Source organism: Macaca nemestrina, unplaced genomic scaffold (genome assembly GCF_043159975.1).
Source record: "Macaca nemestrina isolate mMacNem1 unplaced genomic scaffold, mMacNem.hap1 Scaffold_113, whole genome shotgun sequence".
Lineage (NCBI taxonomy): Eukaryota > Metazoa > Chordata > Mammalia > Primates > Cercopithecidae > Macaca > Macaca nemestrina.
In genome coordinates this window covers 103942-127125 of record NW_027257596.1, presented here as the reverse complement: position 1 = coordinate 127125, position 23184 = coordinate 103942, and the positions used below count along the sequence as shown (strand labels likewise).

At 40.8% G+C, this 23184-nt stretch overlaps 2 protein-coding genes across 6 annotated transcripts in view; one reads left to right on the top strand and one right to left on the bottom strand.

The window, feature by feature from the left end:
* Positions 1–23184, bottom strand: part of LOC139361231 (SH3 domain and tetratricopeptide repeat-containing protein 1-like) — a 112597-nt gene that overhangs the window by 76225 nt on the left and 13188 nt on the right. For 3 of the 5 annotated variants that reach the window (XM_071089811.1, XM_071089806.1, XM_071089805.1), the window contains exons 1-3: positions 22463–22527; positions 16441–16674; positions 14678–14783 (exon numbers count right to left, since the gene is read on the bottom strand). The gene's annotated coding sequence lies outside the window, so the exon portion shown is untranslated. Of the gene's footprint in view, positions 1–14677; positions 14784–16440; positions 16675–22462; positions 22528–23184 lie in introns of those variants that run through there. The other 2 variants (XM_071089808.1, XM_071089807.1) reach the window with 2 other exon arrangements.
* Positions 18350–19924, top strand: LOC139361234 (ubiquitin carboxyl-terminal hydrolase 17-like). Its single transcript, XM_071089812.1, has one exon. The coding sequence runs from the start codon at positions 18350–18352 to the stop codon at positions 19922–19924; it is 1575 nt and encodes a 524-aa protein (XP_070945913.1).

Genomic DNA, 23184 nt, shown 5'->3' with positions numbered 1-23184 from the left:
TATGGTCTGGTGTTTGGTTTTAATGTTTTATAATTTAACTAAAGTGAGTTTATTTTTATATCATCTGTTAGAAATATGTTCTTTGAATCAATGGATTTATACCTTTTCTTAATTTCTTTTTGAGAATCTCTTGAAATGGTGAATCCTTTTACACTTCTCTCCCCCAATATTTGAATTAAATAAATGTTAGACCTTGTGTTTCCATGTTACATTCTGGGTATATCATTTAAACATTTTTTTCTTCACTAGTTATCCTCTTACCTGTGTCTAATATATCATTAATAACTTGCATTTATTTTAAAATTTTTTTTTTGGAGATGGAGTCTCGCTCTGTTGTCCAGGCTGGAGTGCAGTGGTGCGATCTTGGCTCACTGCAACCTCCACCTCCCGGGTTCAAGCGATTCTTCTATCTCAGCCTCCTGAGTAGCTGGGACTACAGGCACCTGCCACCATGCTCGGCTAATTTTTATATATATATTTTTTAGTAGAGACAAGATTTCACCATCTTGGGCATGCTGTTCTTGAACTCCTGACCTCGTGATCTACCCATCTTGGCCTCCCAAAATGCTGGGATTACAGGCATGAGCCACCACGCCCAGCCAGACCTGCCCGTTTTTTCTATCATCTATATTGTTTTACTATTGTTTTTACATCTTTGTAATAGTAGATTGTTTCTTTAAACAATTGATACATACCTGCTTAATTATTTCTCCACATTGACAATTTCAATACATCTAGTTTTAAAGGGTTTAGATATGCTATTCATTTCATTAACTTTTATTCATGGTGTCTTGCTTACCTGATCATTTTTAATACTGAACTCATTGTTCATCCTTAACCTGACATCATTTTATGGTCTGAAATGAGAATGCTATTATCCAGACTTCCTCTGTGAAGCTGACTCAATGCTTTAACTCAATATAGAAGTTTCAGCATTAACAAACTGGAGCTTCTGATGGCCCAAGAGTCAGTAGTACCATCATTAGCATTACTGATCATAGCAGATCTTCCCAGAAGATCTGGGAAACCCTCACCCCCTCCATCAGCTATCCAATACAAAGTGCCCACTGCTCAAGCTCCAGTTCACAGACTATTTTTGTGTTTGAAAGAGGAGATATTTTAAGAACTTGCCTAACCATTTTCAGGGATAGAAATGTTTCAAAGAGATCCTCTACTATATATATGTTCTATAGCAGCAGTCACTTGAGAGCAGCTCACTTGCAGTCATGGCCAAAAGCCTAAATCTTTCTTTCATTCTAGTCACACCTATTTTGTATCTTTTGGGGATATCTCAGATTCAGATGCATTCATAGTATTCTATGATTTGCAACACTACTATAGATTCTTCAAAATGTTACAACATTCCAATGGTATGTTGGGAGGTATAGAAGGAGAGGAAAAACAATGGGCTCAAATGTCCTCTGACTTCTCTTCTTACAATATGTTTCATTGTTCAAAACTTTTAGAACTATATTAATACAGCATTGACAGTGGGCATTCTTCTTTTCCTTCTGACTTTAATAGGATTGAAGGAAGTGTTTTGCTATGAAATTGCTATATGGGTTGTATTCAGATAAATTTTGACTTTATAAAGCCAATATTCTCCTCATTATTTTTAAATGCTTACCAGGATTCACAGTATTATTTTCAGTTCTCCCTGTTTAAAGGCATATTTAAATAACTTGATGACTTGGGTATAGTATATATGTTACTGTGCTACAGAAACAGAAAAACCACCACCATATTATATTCTAAGATACTTGGTACACCAATTGCACCATCTTTTTTTCATCTAAGACATTCAATTCTTCCACAGGTGGGAGCACATGAATTAGCATCATTTACTACTCGTAGCTTTCACTACAGACTTTCAGACTTATGGTGCCTAAAAGAAATAGAATACTTCTAGCTGGGTTTAAAAGCTACAAATAAACATAGAAAATATACACTATTTTGAAAGTATCACTTGAGTGTTATGCATGTATTTCAATATTATATTGCTAATTTTAATTGTCCAAAGTTAAAGAGCTTAAACCTCCCCCTCATGCATTCCTGAATCACCCATTATTCCCACACATACATTGTTCGATACAGCATAAACCTAAGTAAATAAAGATGTGGCAAAATGAAAAAAATAAAATAACATTATACCATTCTCATCTGTGAATGGCATCAGTAGACAAATGTGAATAAAAGTAATGTGATTATAATTTTAAAAATCATATTTAATAGGATCCATTTATTATTAAATGAACATTAGGCTACTTAATGAATAATAAGTCTTTGACACAATGAAAACTCTTAATGCAGAGTGAGACCAAAATGAAAGTAATAACTGTTTTTCTCCTAACCCTTGCTTTAGTTGGTCTTTCCACTAGACTGTCACTTTAAGGATATTATAATAGCACAAAGCCACCAGCTTTACCATTAGAGAGATCTTCATTAAATTATCTTTGTTGTAATAAAGGTTATCTGGAGGAAATACTGGTCTGGACACAATAATAAATGTCAAGCTTTCTAATATTTTCCACTTTTAGACACAAATTGAAAGGATCATTTATAATGTCAAAAATATACTTTTTTCTAACTAATCTATCCTATGACTAAGACGCTATTAGCAATTAAAGTAGATAGAGCAAATCTAAATGTGGAGAGAAAAAGTAATTTCCACTTGTTTGAACAGATGAAAGCACGAATAAATTGAAAGCCTGAAATATTAGCTTGGGGGAATAAAATCACTCAGGGGAGCAAAAGCAGGATATACCAGCCTTTAACTCTACACTTCCCCCAAGAAAAAATTTATAGATAGCTATGTACAAACCAAAATAGCGCTGGGAAGGTTCAAGGGACCACTTAAGAAACTATAGCAACACAGTGAAGCCAAAAAAAAAAAAAAAAAAAAAAAAAAAAAAAAAGAGAGAGAGAGAGAGTGAAAGAAAAAACAAACAAACAAACAAAAAAAACCCAAAAATGAATAGCCATATAGAAAAAACAACTCCTGAAATCAGCATACCTGAGACAGCAGAAACATCTTTTTTGGCTAGGAACGAAAAAAGCAGAAAGGGACTATCAGTATCAGCCACAAGGTGGAACCACTATGGCCCTCAGTAACCCTCTCTGGCAGAAGACACTGGCATTTTTGCCCTGCAGTAAGCAACAGCCATTTCTGAGAGAAAATCCAGAGGAAAAGATGAAGATGTACCATCCCCTCCCACATCCCTTTTCCCCCACCAAAAATACCGTGACTGTTGTGCCAAACCAGGATCGGAACTACTATCTTTCTTAATCTGCATGTGTCTCTGACATATGAGCAGCAACCATTTCAAAAGCTCCCACATAGAAACGCTCATACTAAATTTATTCTGTTACTTAAGAGTGTTTATGGATTTACATTCCATTTGTGGACTATCTCACTGGATCTTCTTTCCTGCAGTAAGAGGTGGTTTGGGTGCTGCTGAAGGTCATTGTCTCAATTTGTCTGGTGTTTGCAGAAGAGATGTCTGCAAAGTAGTAGAAGATCAAATTGGTGCCTGCCGAAGAAGGATGAAGTGCTGTAGAGCATGGTGGATTTTAATGCCAATTCCAACACCACTTATCATGTCAGATTATCAAGAACCCCTTAAACCTAAGTTGAAATGAAACTGATGTAAAATAAAAATACATCAAAAGTGAAGTTATATTTGCATCTAAGAATATTGAAGTATACATATTAAGTACTCCCATCTTGATAACCATCTTGTGTTTTCACTTATCAACATAAATGAATAAATACTAATTTCAAATATACCCAATACTATTTCTTTGTGAGTCATTAACAGATCTTAACAAAACCTTTAAAAATGAGAAAACTGTTACTTTTGTTTTCCAAGATGGTGGATTGAAGGCATTGTTAGCCTGCCTCTTGCACTTGGAAAGACAAAATGGTGTGTAGAGATTCACACTGAACTTTCTTTCAAGAAGCAACACAGGAACTTAACAGGAAAATTGAAATAAGCCACAGACCATTTGAAAGAAGCAGCAGGATGCAGCTTACACCATAAGCTAGGCAGAAAATTTTGAGTTTCCAGGGTGTGAGAGGGGGATAAACTGACTGTAAGATATACACTTCCATTGGGAAACCTATCAATCTAGGCCATGGGGGAAGGCCTTAATCGTACTCAGGGCTGGAGTTGATTCAGTGAAGAGTGACGAGTATATGAGGAGTGGCATTGGGATGTGCTTTGAGTCTCCAGCACGTTCCCAGTTTCTGGCAGGATGGAGGGAAGCCATTTCTGATTCTACCTCAGAGAGGACCTCCCAGAAGTCTGCCAGCTAACTCAAATGGTGGTCACAGGTTGAGAGAACCTCCCAACTGAAATGTTTGATATAATTTTCTGTGGGGACAAACTCCCCAGGCCAGAACTGAGAGGTGAGTGGGACGTGTGATTCAGCAGCAAGCACAGGAGCTGGATGCCCCTGCTCTGCAGGTGGATCAGGAGGGGTTTGGCCTGAAGGCTGCAGTTACTGTCTCAATAGGAGAGGCTTATGGTATGGGTCAGTTTTGAGCTCTGAGTTTAGACTTCTTGAAACTTAGCTAACTACTCCCAGTGGAACACTGTGGGTGTGAGACCTGCCTCGCCAAGGATGTGGGAGCTGGATGGGGCTTACTGCCAAGCTGCTACTCCCCATTCTTCATATGGACTCTCCTTGTACAGAGGCAGAGGCAGCTTCACTTCTCTCTGGAAAATTACCCCAGTGGCCTAAGAACTGCCTTCCAATTCCCACTGGAGCCACTGCTTGTCCCACACGTAGAGAGCCAGAGCATCACTTTACCTGACCTAGTTCCCACTTGGTTTTGCTCAACCACCTACCCTGGTAGATTAACACAAATAACAGAAGAAACTTTTAGAAGCCCTTTGGCTCTACTCGTTCCCTGAGACACCAGAGTACCTCCCATGGGTAACATAAGGCAAGTCCAAATCTCACCACTACCACCACAGCTGGCAGTCTTTTGCAAGCACCACCTCCTGGCTGAAGGCCAACTGACACAGTCCATTAGAGCATCTTGAATTCAGAACATACAATGTCATGACAGGCCGGGGAGCCTCCTCTGCCCTAATTTGGCTCTCTATCACACATTCTCTCTCTCTCACACACACACACACACACACACACACACACACACACACACACACACGTCACACACACACATCAACCTACTGGCAAACCGAGGTAAACACACACACACACACACACCTGCTCAATTCAGGCCATTATCCCTGATGAACATCGATGCAAAAATTCTCAATAAAATACTGGCAAACCGAATCCAGCAGCACATCAAAAAGCTTATCCACCACGATCAAGTGGGCTGCATCTTTGGGGTGAAAGGCTGATTCAACATACACAAATCAATAAATGTAATTGATCACATAAACAGAACCAAAGGCAAACACCAGACAATTATTTTGATACACGCAAAAATGCCTCTGATAAAATTCAACATCCCTTCCTGTTAAAAACTCTCAATAAACTACGTATTGATGGAACATACCTTAAAATAATAAGAGCTATTTCATACAGCCAATATCATAAAGAATAGGCAAAAGCTGGAAGCATTCCATTTGAAAACCGGTACAAGACAAGGAAGCCCTCTGTAACCACTTCTATTCAACATAGTATTGGAAGTTCTTGCCAGGGCAATCAGGCAATAGAAAGAAATAAAGGGTATTCCAATAGGAAGAGAGAAAGTCAACTTGTCTCTGTTTGCAGATGACATGACTTCCTATTTAGAAAACCCCATCATCTCAACTGAAAAACTTCTTGAACTGATAAGCAACTTCACCAAGGTCTCAAGATACAAAATCATTGTGCAAAAATCACAAGCATTCCATTACACCAACAATAGTCAAGCAGAGAGCCAAATCAACAATGAACTCCCATTCACAATTGCTACAAAGAGAGTAAAATACCTAGGAATACAACTAGGAGTACAACGGATGTGAAGGACCTCTTCAAGGACAACTGCAAACCACTGCTCAAGGTAATAAGAGAGGACACAGACGAATGGAAAAACATTCCATCCTCATGAATAGGAAGAATCAATATTGTGAAAATGGCCATACTGCCCAAACATTATAGATTCAATGCTATACCCATCAAAATACCGTTGACATTTTTCACAGAATTAGAAAGAACTATTTGAAATGTCATATGGAATCAAAGAATACCCCATATAGCCAAGACAATCATAAACAAAAATAACAAAGCTGGAGGCATTACGCTAACTTCAAACTGTACTAGAAGGCTACGGTACCAAAACAGCAGGCTACTGTTGCCAAAACAGACATATAGACCAATGGAGCAGAGCAAAGACCTCAGAAATAACACCACACATCTATGACCACCTGATCTTTGACAAACCTGACAAAAACAAGCAAGGGAGAAAGGATCTCCTATTCAGTAAATGATGCTGGGAAAACTGGCTTGCCATATACAGAAAACCAAAACTTGACCCCTTCCTTACACCTTATACAATAATTAACTCAAGCTGGATTAAAGATTTAAATGTAAAATCCAAAACCATAAAAACCCTAGAAGAAAACCTAGGCAATATCATTCAGGCCACAGGCAAGGACAAAGATTTCATGACAAAAATGTCAAAAGCAATTGCAACAAAAGCCAAAATTGGCAAATCGGATCTAATTAAACTAAAGACCTTCTGCACAGCAAAGAAACTATCATCAGCATGAGCAATCAACCTACAGGATGGGAGAAAATTATTGCAACCTACCCATCGGACAAAGGTCTAATAACAAAAATTGACAAGGAACTTAAACATATTTACAAGCAAAAAAAACAAACAACCCCATCAAAAGTGAGCAAAGGATATGAACAGAAACTTATCAAAAGAAGACATTTATCTAACCAACAAATATATTTTTTAACAGCTCAACAATACTGATCATCAGAGAAGTGAAAATCAAAACTACAATGAGATACCATCTCACACCCATCAGAATGGTGATTATTAAAAAGTTAAGAAACGATAGATGCTGGTGAGGCAGAGAAGAAAGAGGAACGCTTTTACACTGTTGGGGAAACTGTAAATTAGTTCAACCATTGTGGAAGACAGTATGGTGATTCCTCAAGGATCTAGAACCAGAAACACCATTTGACCCAGTAATCCCATTAGTGGCTATATACCCAAAGGAATAGAAATCATTCCACTATAAAGACACATGCACATGTAAGTTTATTGCAGCACTATATACAATAGCAAAGACATGAAACCAACCCAAATGCGCTTCAGTGCTAGACTGGATAAAGAAAATGTGGTACCTATACACCATAAAATACTATGCAGTCATAAAAAGGAATGAGATCATGTCTTTTGCAGGCACATGGATGAAGCCATCATACTGAGCAAACTAACACAGTAACAAAAAAATCAAACACGGCATGTTCTCACTAATAAGTCAAAGTTGAACATTAAGAAAACAAGGACACAGTGAGGGGAACAACACACAATATGGCCCGCTGGGGACTGGGGGTGAGGGAAGAGAACTTAGAGGATGAGTCAATAGGTGCAACAAACCATCATGGCAAAGGATACCTATATAACAAACCTGTACGTTCTGCACATGTATCCCGTACTTTTTAAATTTAAAAACAGGAAATACTTATGTACATACATACATACATACATACATACATACACACACACATTCTTCCCGGATCTTCATTCCTGGTAAGCCAAGGAACCTGGAGAAACACCAGAATTCTGTCCCTCTGAAAATGCAGGACAGGTCTACCTTCATCAGCAAAAAATTTTGGACCAAATGTGGTAACTGCAGGTCCACCCCACAATGAGTAACTGAAAATTGAGGCAGTATTTCAGATCCAAAAAAACGGATGAAGCAATTCGTGACACATTTGGGTTGTTTTTGCCTTTTCCTACTATGAAGAATGCTAGTAGGAAGAAGGAAGAACGGTGTACAAATATCTGTTTGATTCTCTGCTTTCAGAATCCTTTGCTTGTTTGTGTGTTTGTTTGTTCTTTCCTGAGACAGGACATCACTCCAGTCAGCGAGGCTTTTCCAGTCTGTAATTTTTGTTCTTTCCTTTTGTCAAGTTTTAGAAGATTTTATTTAATTTCTATTGAATTTTAAGGCATTTTTAGATGTGTATTAAAACATTATCTCACATGCTGTGTGTTACATTTCATTTATTTTCATCGTCCCTTTTTTATTTTATTCTTTTATTTTATTATAGTTTATATTCTAGGGAATATATGCACAAAGTGCAGGTTTGTTACATATGTATACACGTGCCATGTTGGTGTGCTGCACCCATTAACTCGTCATATACATTAGGCGTATCTCCTAATGCTATCCTTCCCTCCTCCCCGCACCCCACAACAGGCCCTGGTGTGTGATATTCCCCTTCCTGTGTCCAGGTGTTCTCATTGTTCAATTCCCATCCATGAGTGAGAACATGTGGTGTTTGGTTTTCTGTTCTTGCAGTAGTTTGCTGAGAATGATGGTTTCCAGCTGCATCCATGTCCCTACAAAGGACATGAACTCATCCTCTTTTATGGCTGCATAGTACTCCCTGGTGTATATGCGCCACATTTTCTTAATCCAGTCTATCATTGATGAACATTTGGGTTGGTTCCAAGTCTTTACTGTTGTGAATAGTGATGCAATAAACATATGTGTGCATGTCTTTATAGCAGCATGATTTATAATCCTTTGGGGATACAGCCAGTAATGGGATGTCTGGGTCAAATGGTATTTCTAGTTCTAGATCCTTAAGGAATCGCCATGCTGTTTTCCACAATGGTTGAACTAGTTGATAGTTGACAGTTCTACCAACAGTGTAAAAGTGTTCCTATTTCCCCACATCCTCTCCAGCACCTGTTGTTTCCTGACTTTTTAATGATCACCATTCTAACTGGTGTGAGACGGTATCTCATTGTGGTCTTGATTTGCATTTCTTTGATGGCTAGTGATGATGAGCATTTTTTCATCTGTCTGTTGACTGCATAAATGTCTTCTTTTGAGAAGTGTCTGTTCATATCCTTTGCCCACTTTTTGATGGGATTGTTTTTGTTTTTGTTTTTTTTTCTTGTAAATTTCTTTGAGTTCTTTGTAGGTTCTGGATATTAGCCCTTTGTCAGATGAGTAGATTGCAAAAATTTTCTCCCATTCTGTAGGTTGCCTGTTTATTCTGATGGTAGTTTCTTCTGCTGTGCAGAAGCTCTTTAGTTTAATTAGATCCCATTTGTCAATTTTGGCTTTTGTTGCCATTGCTTTTGTTGTTTTAGACATGAAGTCCTTGCCCATGCTTGTGTCCTGAATGGTATTGCCTAGGTTTTCTTCTAGGGTTTTTATGGTTTTAGGTCTAACATTTAAGTCTCTAATGCATCTTGAATTAATTTTTGTATAAGGTGTAAGGAAAAGATACAGTTTCAGCTTTCTACTTATGGCTAGCCACTTTTCCCAGCAGTATTTATTAAATAGGGAATCCTTTCTCCATTTGTTGTTTTTGTCAGGTTTGTCAAAGATCAGATAGTTGTAGAAGTGTGGTGTTATTTCTGAGGGCTCTGTTCTGTTCCATTGGTCTATAGCTCTGTTTTGGTACCAGTACCATGCTGTTTTAGTTACTGTAGCCTTGTAGTATAGTTTGAAGTCAGGTAGTGTGATGACTCCAGCTTTGTTCTTTTGACTTAGGATTGTCTTGGCAATGCGGGCTCTTTTTTGGTTCCATATGAACTTTAAAGTAGTTTTTTCCAATTCTGTGAAGAAAGTCACTGGTAGCTTAATGGGGATGGCATTGAATCTATAAATTACCTTGCACAGTATGGCCATTTTCACTATATTGATTCTTGATTCTTCCTATCCATGAGCATGGAATGTATGGAATGTTCTCCCATTTGTTTCTGTCCTCTTTTATTTCATTGAGCAGTGGTTTGTAGTTCTCCTTGAAGAGGTCCTTCACATCCCTTGTAAGTTAGATTCCTAGATATTTTATTCTCTTTGAAGCAATTGTGAATGGTAGTTCACTTATGATTTGGTTCTCTGTTTGTCTGTCATTGGTGTATAAGAATGCTTGTGATTTTTGCAAATTGATTTTGTATCCTGAGACTTTGCTGAAGTTGCTTATCAGCTTAAGGAGATTTGGGGCTGAGAGGATGAGGTTTTCTAAATATACAATCATGTCATCTGCAAACAGGGACAATTTGACTTCCTCTTTTCCTAATTGAATACCCTTTATTTCTTTCTCTTGCCTGGTTGCCCCGGCCAGAAGTTCAACACTATGTTGAATAGGAGTGGTGAAAGAGGGCATCCCTGTCTTGTGCTAGCTTTCAAGGGGAATGCTTCCAGTTTTTGCCTATTCAATATGATATAGGCTGTGGGTTTGTCATAAATAGCTCTTATTATTTTGAGATATGTTCCATCAATTCTGAATTTATTAAGTTTTTAGCATGAAGAGCTGTTGAATTTTGTCAAAGGCCTTTTCTGCATCCATTGAGATAATAATGTGGTTTTTGTCTTTGGTTCTGTTTATATGCTGGATTACGTTTATTGATTTGTGTATGTTGACACAGTCTTGCATCCCAGGGATGAAGCCCACTTGATCATGGTGGATAAGCTTTTTGAAGTGCTGTGGATTTGGTTTACCAGTATTTTATTGAGGATTTTTGCATGGATGTTCATCAGGGATATTGGTCTAAAATTCTCTTTTTTGTTGTTGTGTCTCTGCCAGGCTTTTGTATCAGGATGGTGTTGGCCTTATATAATGAGTTAGGGAGGATTCCCTCTTTTTCTATTGATTAGAATAGTTTCAGAAGGAATGGTACCAGCTCCTCCTTGTACCTCTGGTAGAATTCGGCTATGAATCTTTCTGGTCCTGGACTTTTTTGTTGGTAGGCTATTAATTATTGCCTCAATTTCAGAGCCTGTTATTGGTCTATTCAGGGATTCAACTTCTTCCTGGTTTAGTCTTGGGAGAATGTATGTGTCCAGGAATTTATCCATTTACTCTAGGTTTTCTAGCTTATTTATGTAGAGGTGTTTTTAATATTCTCTGATGGTACTTTGTATTTCTGTGGGGTCAGTGGTGATATCCCCTTTATCATTTTTTATTGCATCTATTTGATTCTTCTCTCTTTTCTTCTTTATTAGTCTTGCTAGCTGCCTATCAATTTTGTTAATCTTTTCAAAAAATCAGCTTCTGGTTTCATTGACTTTTTGAAGGGTTTTTTGTGTCTCCGTCTCCTTCAGTTCTGTTCTGATCTTAGTTATTTCTTACCTTCTGCTAGCTTTTGAATGTGTTTGCTCTTGCTTCTCTAGTTCTTTTAGTTGTGATATTAGGATGTCAATTTTAGATCTTTCCTGCTTTCTCTTGTGAGAATTTAGTGCTATAAATTTCCCTCTACACACTGCTTTAAATGTGTTCAGAGATTCTGGTATGATGTATCTTTGTTCTCATTGGTTTCAAAGAACATCTTTATTTCTGCCTTCATTTCGTTATGTAACCAGTAGTCATTCAGGAGCAGGTTGTTTAGTTTCCATTTAGTTGAGCAGTTTTGATTGAGTTTCTTAATCCTGAGTTCTTGTTTGATTGCACTGTGGTCTGAGAGACAGTTTGCTATAGTTTCTGTTCTTTTATATTTCCTGAGGAGTGCTTTACTTCCAACTATGTGGTCAATTTTGGAATAAGTGCGATATGGTGTTGAGAAGAATGTATATTCTGTTGGTTTGGGGTGGAGAGTTCTGTAGATGTCCATTAGGTCTGCTTGGTGCAGAGCTGGGTTCAATTCCTGTATATCCTTAACTTTCTGTCTCGTTGATCTGTCTAATGTTGACAGTGGGGTATTAAAGTCTCCCATTATCATTGTGTGGGAGTCTAAGTCTCTTTGTAAGTCTCTAAGGACTTGCTTTATGAATCTGGGTGCTCCTGAATTGGGTGTATATATATTTTGGATAGTTAGCTCTTCCTGTTGAATTGATCCCTTTACGATTGTGTAATGGCCTTCTTTGTCTCTTTTGATCTTTCTTGGTTTAAACTCTGTTTTATCAGCGACTAGGATTGCAAACCCTGCCATTTTTTGTTTTCCATTTGCTTGATAGATCTTTCTCCATCCCTTTATTTTGAGCCTATGTGTGTCTCTGCACGTGAGATGGGTCTCCTGAATACAGCAAATTGGTGGGTCTTGTCACCACCAGGCCTACCCTATAAGAGCTCCTGACTCTTTATCCAACTTGCCAGTCTGTGTCTTTTAATTGGAACATTTAGCCCATTTACATTTAGGTTAATATTGTTACATGTGAACTTGATCCTGTCATTATGATGTTGGCTGGTTATTTTGCTCATTAGTTGATGCAGTTTCTTCCTAGCATCGATGGTCTTTACATTTTGGCATGTTTTTGCAGTGGCTGGTATGGGTTGTTCATTTCCATGTTTAGTGCTTCCTTCAGGAGCTCTTGTAGGGCAGGCCTGGTGGTGACAAAATCTCTCAGCGTTTGCTTGTCTGTAAGGATTTTATTTCTCCCTCACTTATGAAACTAAATTTGGCTGGATATGAAATTCTGGGTTGAAAATTCTTTTCTTTAAGAATGTTGAATATTGCCCCACCCCTCCCTTCTGGCTTGTAGAGTTTCTGCCGAGAAATCCACTGTTAGTCTAATGGGCTTCCTTTTTTTTTTTTTTTTTTTTTTTTTTTTTTTTTGAGACGGAGTCTCGCTCTGTAGCCCAGGCTGGAGTGCAGTGGCCAGATCTCAGCTCACTGCAAGCTCCGCCTCCCGGGTTCACGCCATTCTCCGGCCTCAGCCTCCCGAGTAGCTGGGACTACAGGCACCCGCCACCTCGCCCGGCTAGTTTTTTGTATTTCTTAGTAGAGACGGGGTTTCACCGTGTTATCCAGGATGGTCTCGATCTCCTGACCTCGTGATCCACCCGTCTCGGCCTCCCAAAGTGCTGGGATTACAGGCTTGAGCCACCGCGCCCGGCCATGGGCTTCCCTTTGTGGGTAACCCGACCTTTCTTTCTGGCTGCCCTTAACATTTTTTCCTTCATTTCAACTTTGGTGAATCTGACAATTATGTGTCTTGGAGTTGCTCTTCTAGAGGAGTATCTTTGTGGCGTTCTCTGTATTTCCTGAATTTGAATGTCAGCCTGCCTTGCTAGGTTGGGGGAGTTCTCCTGGATGATATCCTGCAGAATGTTTTCCAACTTGGTTCCATTCTCCCCCTCACTTTCAGGTACACAAATCAGACGTAGATTTTTCCTTTTCCCATATTCCCATATTTCTTGGAGGCTTTGTTCATTTCTTTTTACTCTTTTTTCTCTAAACTTCTCTTCTCCCTTCATTTTATTCATTTGATCTTCAATCACTGACGCCCTTTCTTCCAGTTGACCGAGTCGGTTACTGAAGCTTGCGCATTTGTCATGTAGTTCTTGTGTCATGGTTTTCAGCTCTCTCAGGTCATTTAAGGACTTCTTTACATTGCTTATTCTAGTTAGCCATTCAGGAAATCTTTTTCCAAGGTTTTTAGCTTCTTTGCTATGGGTTCGAACTTCCTCCTTTAGCTCGGAGAAGTTTGATCGTCTGAAGCCTTCTTCTGTCAACTCGTCAAAGTCATTCTCTGTTCAGCTTTGTTCCATTGCTGGAGAGGAGCTGCATTCCTTTGGAGGGGGAGTGTTGCTCAGATTTTTAGAATTTTCAGTTTTTCTGCACTTCTTTTTCCCCATCTTTGTGGTTTTATCTACCTTTGGTCTTTGATGATGTTGATGTACAGATGGGGTTTTGGTGTGGATGTCATTTCTGTTTGTTTGTTAGCTTTCTTTCTAATAGTCATGACCCTCAGCTACAGGTCTGTTGGAGTTTGCTCAAGGTCCACTCCAGACCCTGTTTGCCCAGGTGGCAGCAGTGGAGGCTGCAGAAGAGTGAATATTGCTGAACAGCAAATGTTTCTGCCTGATTATTCCTCTGGAAGCTTCGTCTCAGAGGGGTACCCGGTTGTGTGAGATGTGAGGTGTCAATCTTACCCTAGTGGGGGTGTCTCCCAGTTAGGCTACTCCAGGGTCAGGGACCCACTTGAGCAGACAGTCTGTCTGTTCTCAGATCTCAAACACCATGCTGGGAGAACCACTACTCTCTTCAAAGCTGTCAGACAGGGACATTTAAATCTGCAGAGGTTTCTGCTGCCTTTTGTTTGGCTATGCCCTCTCCCCAGAGGTGGAGTCTACAGAGACAGGCAGGCCTCTTTGAGCTGTGGTGGGCTCCACCCAGTTTGAGCTTCCCCACCACTTTGTTTACCTACTCAAGCCTCAGCAATGGCAAGCGCCCCTCCTCCAGCCTTGCAGCCTCCTTGCAGTTAGATCTTGGACTACTATGCTAGCAATGAGGGAGGCTCTGTGGGCGTGGGACTCTCCAAGCCAGATGCGGGATATAATCTCCTGGTGTGACATTTGCTGAGACCCTTGATAAAGGACAGTGTTAGCGTGGGAGTAACCCAATTTTCCAGGTGCTGCGTATCACGGTTTCCCTTGGCTAGGAAAGGGAATTCCCTTCCCCCTTGCACTTCCTGGGTGAGGTGATGCCTCGCCCTGCTTCGGTTGTTGCTCTGTGTGCTGCATTCACTGTCCTGCCCCCACTGTCCAACAAGTCCCAGTGAGATGAACCCGGTACCTCAGTTGGAAATGCAGAAATCACCCGTCTCCTGTGTTGCTCACGCTGGGAGCTGGAGGCTGGATCTGTTCCTATTCGGCCATCTTGGAACTGCCTCTCATCGCTCCTTTAATGAACTAAAGGTTTTAGCTTAGATATCTTCCTGTTTGTCAAGTTTTCTGATTTTGACTTTTCAAAATATGCTGTCATATACAAGAAACCCTTGGATATAAAATTCCATGAATATTTCTCTTTTCTTGCAGTCATCACTTCGGTGGATGTCATCAATTAATCTCTGGGTTATAGCATGTTTTCTTGAAAGTGTTCTGCAGTCTATTTTGGGCATTGAGAATTTCATCAAACTTAAGTGAATATTTCTACAAATTGAACGCATAGTCCCTTTTGATGCTTTATTATTTGCATATATTGCTTCCACAAGACCATTTCATGCAAAGACTTGTCTTGTCCCCACAGCCAGATCATTGCAACATGATATAGAATCAATTGGTCAAAAATGGGAAGGTTATCTCTGGAATGTCTATTTGACTCCATTGATCTCTCCATTTTAATTAAGACACAATATGCTGTGTTAATTACATAACATCACTGCACATTCTCAAATCAGAAAGTGTAGTTCCAACTTCTTGTCGTTCAATTGCGGAAAGAATGATCTTATCTCCCAGATGCACATGCTTGGAAGTACTTCTCAACACACACACACACTCTCACATCCAGACACAAAGATACAAATACACACACAGACACAAACTGTTTAATACGTACACAATTGTTAACTGGCATTGTTTTACATGAAATAAGGCAAATGTGTAGCCACTGTCCTAACTCAGTTCCACTCCTATCATATTTGCCCATAACACTGATTAGTAAATCTGATTCAACTGTTCTATAATCACAATTTAAGCTGTGTCCATTAAATTCCCTGAGGAATGCAAAAGGATACAACCTAAGACACAAAACTTAATTGACTGCTGATATTTCATTGTTAAATTGGGTAATTGATGGGTAAATGTAGTGGAACCGGTGGGTGGGCATTAGTTATATAAGGGGTGAAGCAGCAAGATACTTCATTATTAAAAGGTGTTTGAAAGAAATTGAAACACAGGAGTGTGTGTATTCAGCTGAAATGATATTAGAAAACCCGGAAATAAATCTCACTTGGGGTGTTAAAAAATTGCATTAGGGGAGATTCTGGGTCAATCGTCCAACTGTGTAAACTGGATCTTGGAAGCAGGATCCCTTTCCTGCAATGAGACTTGTTTATTGGTGGTGGTGTTTCAGTGGAAACGATTTTAGAGAATGGCCCCTTCCTTTTGTGTATCTGCTGATTAGATTTCATGGCTGATTAGATTTCATGGGAAATCTGGGGTTTTAAACTCTATTTAAATATTAACATAATTCATTCAAATGACAAAAAAATCAACAGGTTCTTTGATGTGGAATCATCACAGATCCCTTTCTTCTTAGGTACAGTTATTAAAGTTGACCTACCAGAGTGAAACAATTATGGAGAATGGCCCCTTCCTTTAGTGTATTTGCTGATTAGATTTAATGGTACATTTATCATTAGGTATAGTGATCAAAGTTGACCTACGCAAGAGTAGAGATGTCCAGGACAGAACTCAGGACTCTGTAGAATCACAGAATCTTGGATGCAACACTGTTCAAGCACATAAATATGCTCATTCAGAGTGTTTCGGTGTGACATGTGTGTGAATTGCAGTGTAATGAGCATGACACGCAGACAGGTTATCAAGTGGACTCACCTCAAAATCAGTTATGGGCATTACAGAACACTGATGCCAAGTTCCCGGATCCAGAGGAAAGAAACTCCAGCATCCTGTGTAAAGCCACGGCATCTGGATTTCTCATGCTTCTGGGGATCATGCTCCTGAAAATAGTGGCTCCTTCCTCCTTGTGGAGCATCTTTCTCAGCAGCGCTCATTTCTTCTTCCAGGACTCTGTCCAACAGAAAGGGGAAGCCTTCTGATAGAGCACACCTGACCCATGAAAAGAAAAGGGAAAGAAAGGAGGCCAAAGGTCACACTCTCCTCATTCCACCATCCTCCCTAAAATCATCCTGATTTCATGGGCCCTGAGACCGGGGATGCTTCTGTACACCTCGAGGCCTTGCCACCTGGCCTAAATTCTATTCTCTTTCTCATTATCTGAAAAATTTTAAGAAAATCCCTAGAGCCAGGATCTTTATTCCTAGTAAGCCAAAAGTCCCAAAGAAACACCCAAATTCTGTCCCTCTTAGTTTGGGAAAAAAGTCTACCTTCATCAGCATGACATTTTCCACCAAATGTGGTAACTGCAAGTCCACCACACAATGCTTAACTGGAATTGGAAGCAACATCTCAGACGATGAAAAATACATGCAACAATCCCTAAGACAAATGGTTTATTTTTCTCTTTCTTACTAAAACAACCGCCAGTTTTAACAATGGTATGCAAATCTCTTTTAGACGCCCTGCTTTTAAATCTCTATGTTTCCTCCTGAGACATGGACTCACTCCCATCACCCAGGCATTTACAGTGTTTAATTCTGGTTATATGCTATTCTCAAATTTACAACTATTTATTTCATCTCTCTCAAATGTTGATCCATTATCACATACGTATTAAAATATTATCTCCCATGCTGTGTGATATGTTGTTTTTATATTCATCCTTTCTTAAATGAACCAAAGGTTTTAGTTGGATTAAATTGTGATTAGTCAAGTTTTCTGATATCATGATTTCTTAAATTGCGGTCATAGGACCTCAATCACTGGAAATAGAATGTCATGAGTATTTCTCTTTACTTGCAATCATAAATACGGGGAATGTCATCAATTGGTATGTCGGTGATTGCATGATTTCCTGAAAGTCTTTCACAGTCTAATTTGGGCACTGAGTATTTCGTCTAAGTTCAGTGCATGTTTCCAACACTTGATGCTTTATGATTTCGGTATATAGCTTCCACAAGAGCATTTCCTGCAAAGACATGTCTTGGTCCCCACTGGTAAGTCATTTCACTCGAACACAGAATCAATAGGCTGAACATGGAAAGGTTATCGCTAGAATACTTATTAGACTGCACGGATTTCTTCTTTGATATTAAGGAAACAAATACACTATGTTATTAACTGTACTTCATTGATGATTCTCAAGTCAGAAAGTACAGGTCTGACTTCCTGTCCTTCAGTGCCTGAAAGGATGATCGTAACTGCCAAAAGCACATAGTTAGAAGCACATCGCAGCTCAAACACACACACACCCAGACATATAAACAAAAACAAAGAAACACTCACATGGGCATGATTCCGCATGCCCACAAGTTCACGCAAGCAAACACATACACACAAACACACACATTGTTTTGTAAGGACAGAATTGTTCCCTACCACTGTTTTAAGTAAACTAACGCATTCCCCAGGAGTTTTAAGTGAACTCCCTGGGGAATACAAGGGGACATACCCTATGACTCATTCTTTAACTGAGCGCTGATATTGGATTGGTGCACCGCGTACCTGATGGGTGGGTGGGGTGTTCGCGGTAGGCGGGGGTGAGTTATATAAGGGCTGATGCAGCCAGATGGCGCGTCATTTGAAGACTCTCTCGGAAGAGATAGCGTCTTTCTGCAACGCGTGGTCTCAGCAGAAAAAGCTTGTGATCCTTGCTCCTGGCGACATGGAGGCCGATTCACTCCACTTGGGAGGTGAGTGGCAGTTCAACCACTTTTCAAAACTCATATCTTCTCGGCCAGATGCAGCTTTTGCTGAAATTCAGCGGACTTCTCTACCTGAGAAGTCACCACTGTCATCTGAGACCCAAGTCAACCTCTGTGATGATTTGGCTCCCGTGGCAAGACAGCCTGCCCCCAGAAAGAAGCTTCCTCTCAGTAGCAGGAGACCTGCTGCGGTGGGGGCTGGGCTCCAGAATATGGGAAATACTTGCTACTTGAATGCTTCCCTGCAGTGCCTGACATACACACCGCCCCTTGCCAACTACATGCTGTCCCAGGAGCACTTTCAACTTTGTCAGCGTCACAAGTGCTGCATGCTGTGTACGATGGAAGCTCACATTACATGGGCCCTCCACTGTCCTGGCCACGTCACCCAGCCCTCACAGGCATTGACTGCTGGCTTCCATCGAGGCAAGCAGGAAGATGCCCATGAGTTTCTGATGTTCATTGTGGATGCCATGAAAAAGGCATGCCTTCCCGGGCACAAGCAGGTAGATCATGACTCTGAGGACACCACCCTCATCCACCAGATATTTGGAGGCTGCTGGAGATCTCAAATCAAGTGTCTCCACTGCCAGGGCATTTCGGACACCTTTGACCCTTACCTGGACATCGCCCTGGATATCCAGGCAGCTCAGAGTGTGAAGCAAGCTTTGGAACAGGTGGTGAAGCCCGAAGAACTCAATGGAGAGAATGCCTGTCTCCAGAAGGCGCCTGCCTCCAAGACCTTCACTCTACACACTTCTGCCAAGGTCCTCATCCTTGTATTGAAGAGATTCTCCGATGTCACAGGCAACAAACTTGCCAAGAATGTGCAATACCCTGAGTGCCTTGACATGCAGCCATACATGTCTCAGCAGAACACGGGACCTCTAGTCTATGTCCTCTATGCTGTGCTGGTCCACGCTGGGTGGAGTTGTCACAACGGACATTACCTCTCTTATGTCAAAGCTCCAGGAGGCCAGTGGTATAAAATGGATGACGCCGAGGTCACTGCCTGTAGCATCGCTTCTGTCCTGAGTCAACAGGCCTATGTCCTCTTTTACATCCAGAAGAGTGAACTGGAAAGATGCAGTGAGAGTGTGTCAATAGGCAGGGAACCAGGAGCCCTTGGCGCTGAACACAAAGACAGGCGAGCAACGCAAGGAGAGCTCCAGAGAGAACCCTGCCTCCAGGTACCTGACTTGGAGGAGCACTTGGTGGAAAGAGACACTCAGGAAAGCACCTTAGACCATTGGAAGTTCCTCCAAGAGCAAAACAAAACCAAGCCTGACTTCAACGTCATAAAAGTCGAATGTACCCTGCCTCCCAACGTGCTTGTGATTCATCCATCAAAATACAAGGGTGGGATGAACAACCGTCATCCTGAACAGCAAAGCTCCCTGCTGAACCTCTCTTCAAGGAACCTGACACCTCAGGAGTCCATGAACACTGACACACTCACTTCTCTGCAAGGGAGGACCAGGAGATCCAAAGGGAGGAACAAACACAGCAAGAGGGCTCTGTTTGTGTGCCAGTGATCTCAGGAAAAGTCTCCACCCAAACGCAGGAGTGCATGCGCACACACACTGACACACACACACATACACGTACACACACACACACCCACGAGGGGGTTCACGCACGCACACACACACACCATCACATCACATACACAGTCAATCCGACATAAAGTAATGAGGAGCCCAGGTTTCTGTCTACACAAGAGGGACAACTGGATAGTGATGGCTGCGTTTCAGGATGAGCCCAGACATGGCAAACATCGAGTTTTGCAGTCGTGAGTCTTCTGAACCTGTGGAGGCAGTGTCTGTGTGTTTGTGTTCATGGTAGATGACATTCAGTGTGAATTTCTGAATATGACATATTGCGGTGTAGGATTGCGCATGAGGTTATTGCAGGGGACGGGGTTGACTATTTTCTCTTGGGGTGTGTTTCATTCGTCAGTTGTTGGTGAGCACCAGAAGTTGAAATGTTGCGAACGTGGGACTTCTGTGGATCCTTCTCCCTACCTTGAGTAGTGGAAACTGGGACGCATTTGAAGAGAGGAAGGGTGTTCTTCTTTTGAACCTGCCTCGCCGTTTTTACATTGCTTGTTGAATGGACCTCAGGCACCCTAGGACTTGTGCCCTTGGTGGAACCCACAGAATGCTGGAGACAGACAGGCAGACACACTTGCCTATTGAATGCTGTCCATTTCCAATGAATTGAAGCAGAAAATCATCCCACTGGTATGTGAGTCATTTGGAAGTAAGTCGTATTGATAATAAAGGAAATCAAACACAGGAGCGTGTGTGTATTCAACTAAAATAAAATCAGCAAGTACTGAAATAAATCTCATTTGGTGTGTATCAAAATGGCATTTGGGAGATTCCGGGTCAATCGTCCAGCTGCAAAAGGTGCATCTCTGAAGCACAGTCCCTAAGCTGCAATGAGACTTGTTCATCCGAGGTGGTGTTGCAGTGGAAATGATTGTGGGAAATGGCCCCTTCCTTTTGTGTATTCGCTGATTGGATTTCAGGCTCCGTTTCTCGTTCGGTACAGTGATCCAAGTTGACCAACCCGAGAGTAAAGATGTCGAGGGCATAACTCAGGGCTCCGTACAACCACAGAATCTTGGGTGCAACCCTGCTCAAGCACACAAATGTGCGTATTAACAGTGTCTCTGTGTGACGTGTGTGCAAAGTACAGTGTGATGAGCATGACTGGCAGACAGTATGTTGCCATCGTATGTCCCCAACCACCGGAAATAGAATGTCATGAGTATTTGTCTCTTCTTGCAATCATAAATTCGGGGAATGTCATCAATCAGCCGGTCGGTGATTGCATGATTACCTGAAAGTCTTTCACCGTCTAAACTGTGCATTGAGTATTTCGTCTAACTTCAGTGCATGTTTCCAACACTCGATGCTTTATTATTTGAGTATCTAGCTCCCACCAGAGCCCTTCCTGCAAAGACTTATCTTGTTCCCCACTGGCAAGTCATTTCACTCGGATATAGAATCAAGAGCCTGAACATGGAAAAAATCAAGAGGCTGGAATGTCTATTGGATTCCCCGGATCCCTACACACACACACGCACACAGGTGTACAGTCATTTCTACATAACATAATGTGGTCCTCAGGTTTTTGTCTATGTAAAAGGGACAACTGGTTAGTGATGACCGCATTTCAAGATGATCCCATATCTAATATGTTGTTGTGGAGTTGTGAGTATTCTGATCATGTGAAGGGACTGTCTCTGTGCATGTGTTTTCACAGTAGATGACATCCTGTGTGAATATCTGTAGACTACATTTTGAGGTGTAGGTTTTCCCCTCAGGTTACTGGATGAATTTGAATTTATTGTTCTGTCTTGGTTTGTTTTGATTAGTCAATTGGTAGGCGAGAGTAGGTGAAATTTTGCTAAAGTGGGATATAGGTGAATCATTCTCGTGAATGTGAATAATTGAGACTAGGATGCATTCGTAACATTGGAAGGGTGTTCTTACTTTTTATTCCAACTTTTTTGCATTTGTTTTCAACTGATCTCAGGTGCCCTGGGTAGAACCTAGGTAATTCTTGGAACAGACAAACAGATGCTGCTAATTTTATGGTGTGAGTTTAAGTTTAATTTAAAGGGAAAATTTTCTCACCAGTATGTAATTCATTTTCAAATAAGTTATACTTATCATCAATGGAATAATACACAACACACTGAAATGTGTGAGTATGAAACTACAGTCAAATTAGAAAGTTCTTAAATAAACTGCATTTCATGAGTAAGGGATGGAATTTTCAGAAATTCGAGATCAACCATCCAGCTGTGAAATCTGTGTCTTTGGAGCAGTATCCCTGTCCTGAGAGTTGTTTTTCTCTGGTGGTATTTCAGTGGAAACTACTTTGGGGAATAGCCCCTTCACTTTTTATATTTGCTTGTTACTTTTCATTGTAAATCTGCGTTTTTAAACTGTATTTAAATGTTAATAGAATCCATCCCAATAAAACATAACCAACAGATCTTCTCATTTCTAATCATCACAGATCAATCTCTTGTTAGTTATGGTGATCAGTTTACTTACCTGAGAGTAAATGACACCTGGGCAGAACACAGGGCTCCATAGAAGTACAGAATCTTGGGTCCAACACTGTCCAAGCATCAAAATGTGTATATTAACAATGTGTCTGTGTGAATTGTGTGTCAAGTAAACTGAGTTTAGTAAAACTTCCAGTAGATTATTAATTTGGCTCACTTAGTAATCAGCGAATGAGCTTTACAGAGTATCAATGACCAGTGTCTACCCCGTAGAGATAAGAACTTCCAATGTCTTGTGTGAAACCATGGCATCTGGATTGCTCATGATTCTGAAGATAATTCTGTCCCCCATGGTTTCAGAATCACGGCAGGAGGTGGAAACAGATAACACATCAGTCCCTTGCTCTCTCTGCTCTCTTCACTCAGGAAAAGTCTCACTGGGACCAAGGAAAATCCTATCGTTTCCTAGGGAGAAAGATTTTTCTCAGGAGAGAAAATGGTGACTCCTTCCTCCCTGTTGAGCCTCTTCCTCAGGATTGCCCCTTTGTCTCTCCAGGACTCTGTTCATCAGACCTGAGATGCCCCCTGGTTGAGCACATCTGGCCTATGAACAAATAAGGGGAAGGAATGGTTCCAAAGACTGTACTATGCTCACTCCACCATCCCCTCTGAAACTATCCTGACTTCATGAGCCCTGGGTCAGAAGCTGTTTCTTTATATCTCTAGGCTTTGCCTCACAGCCTAAATCCTGCCCCATTTCCTACATCT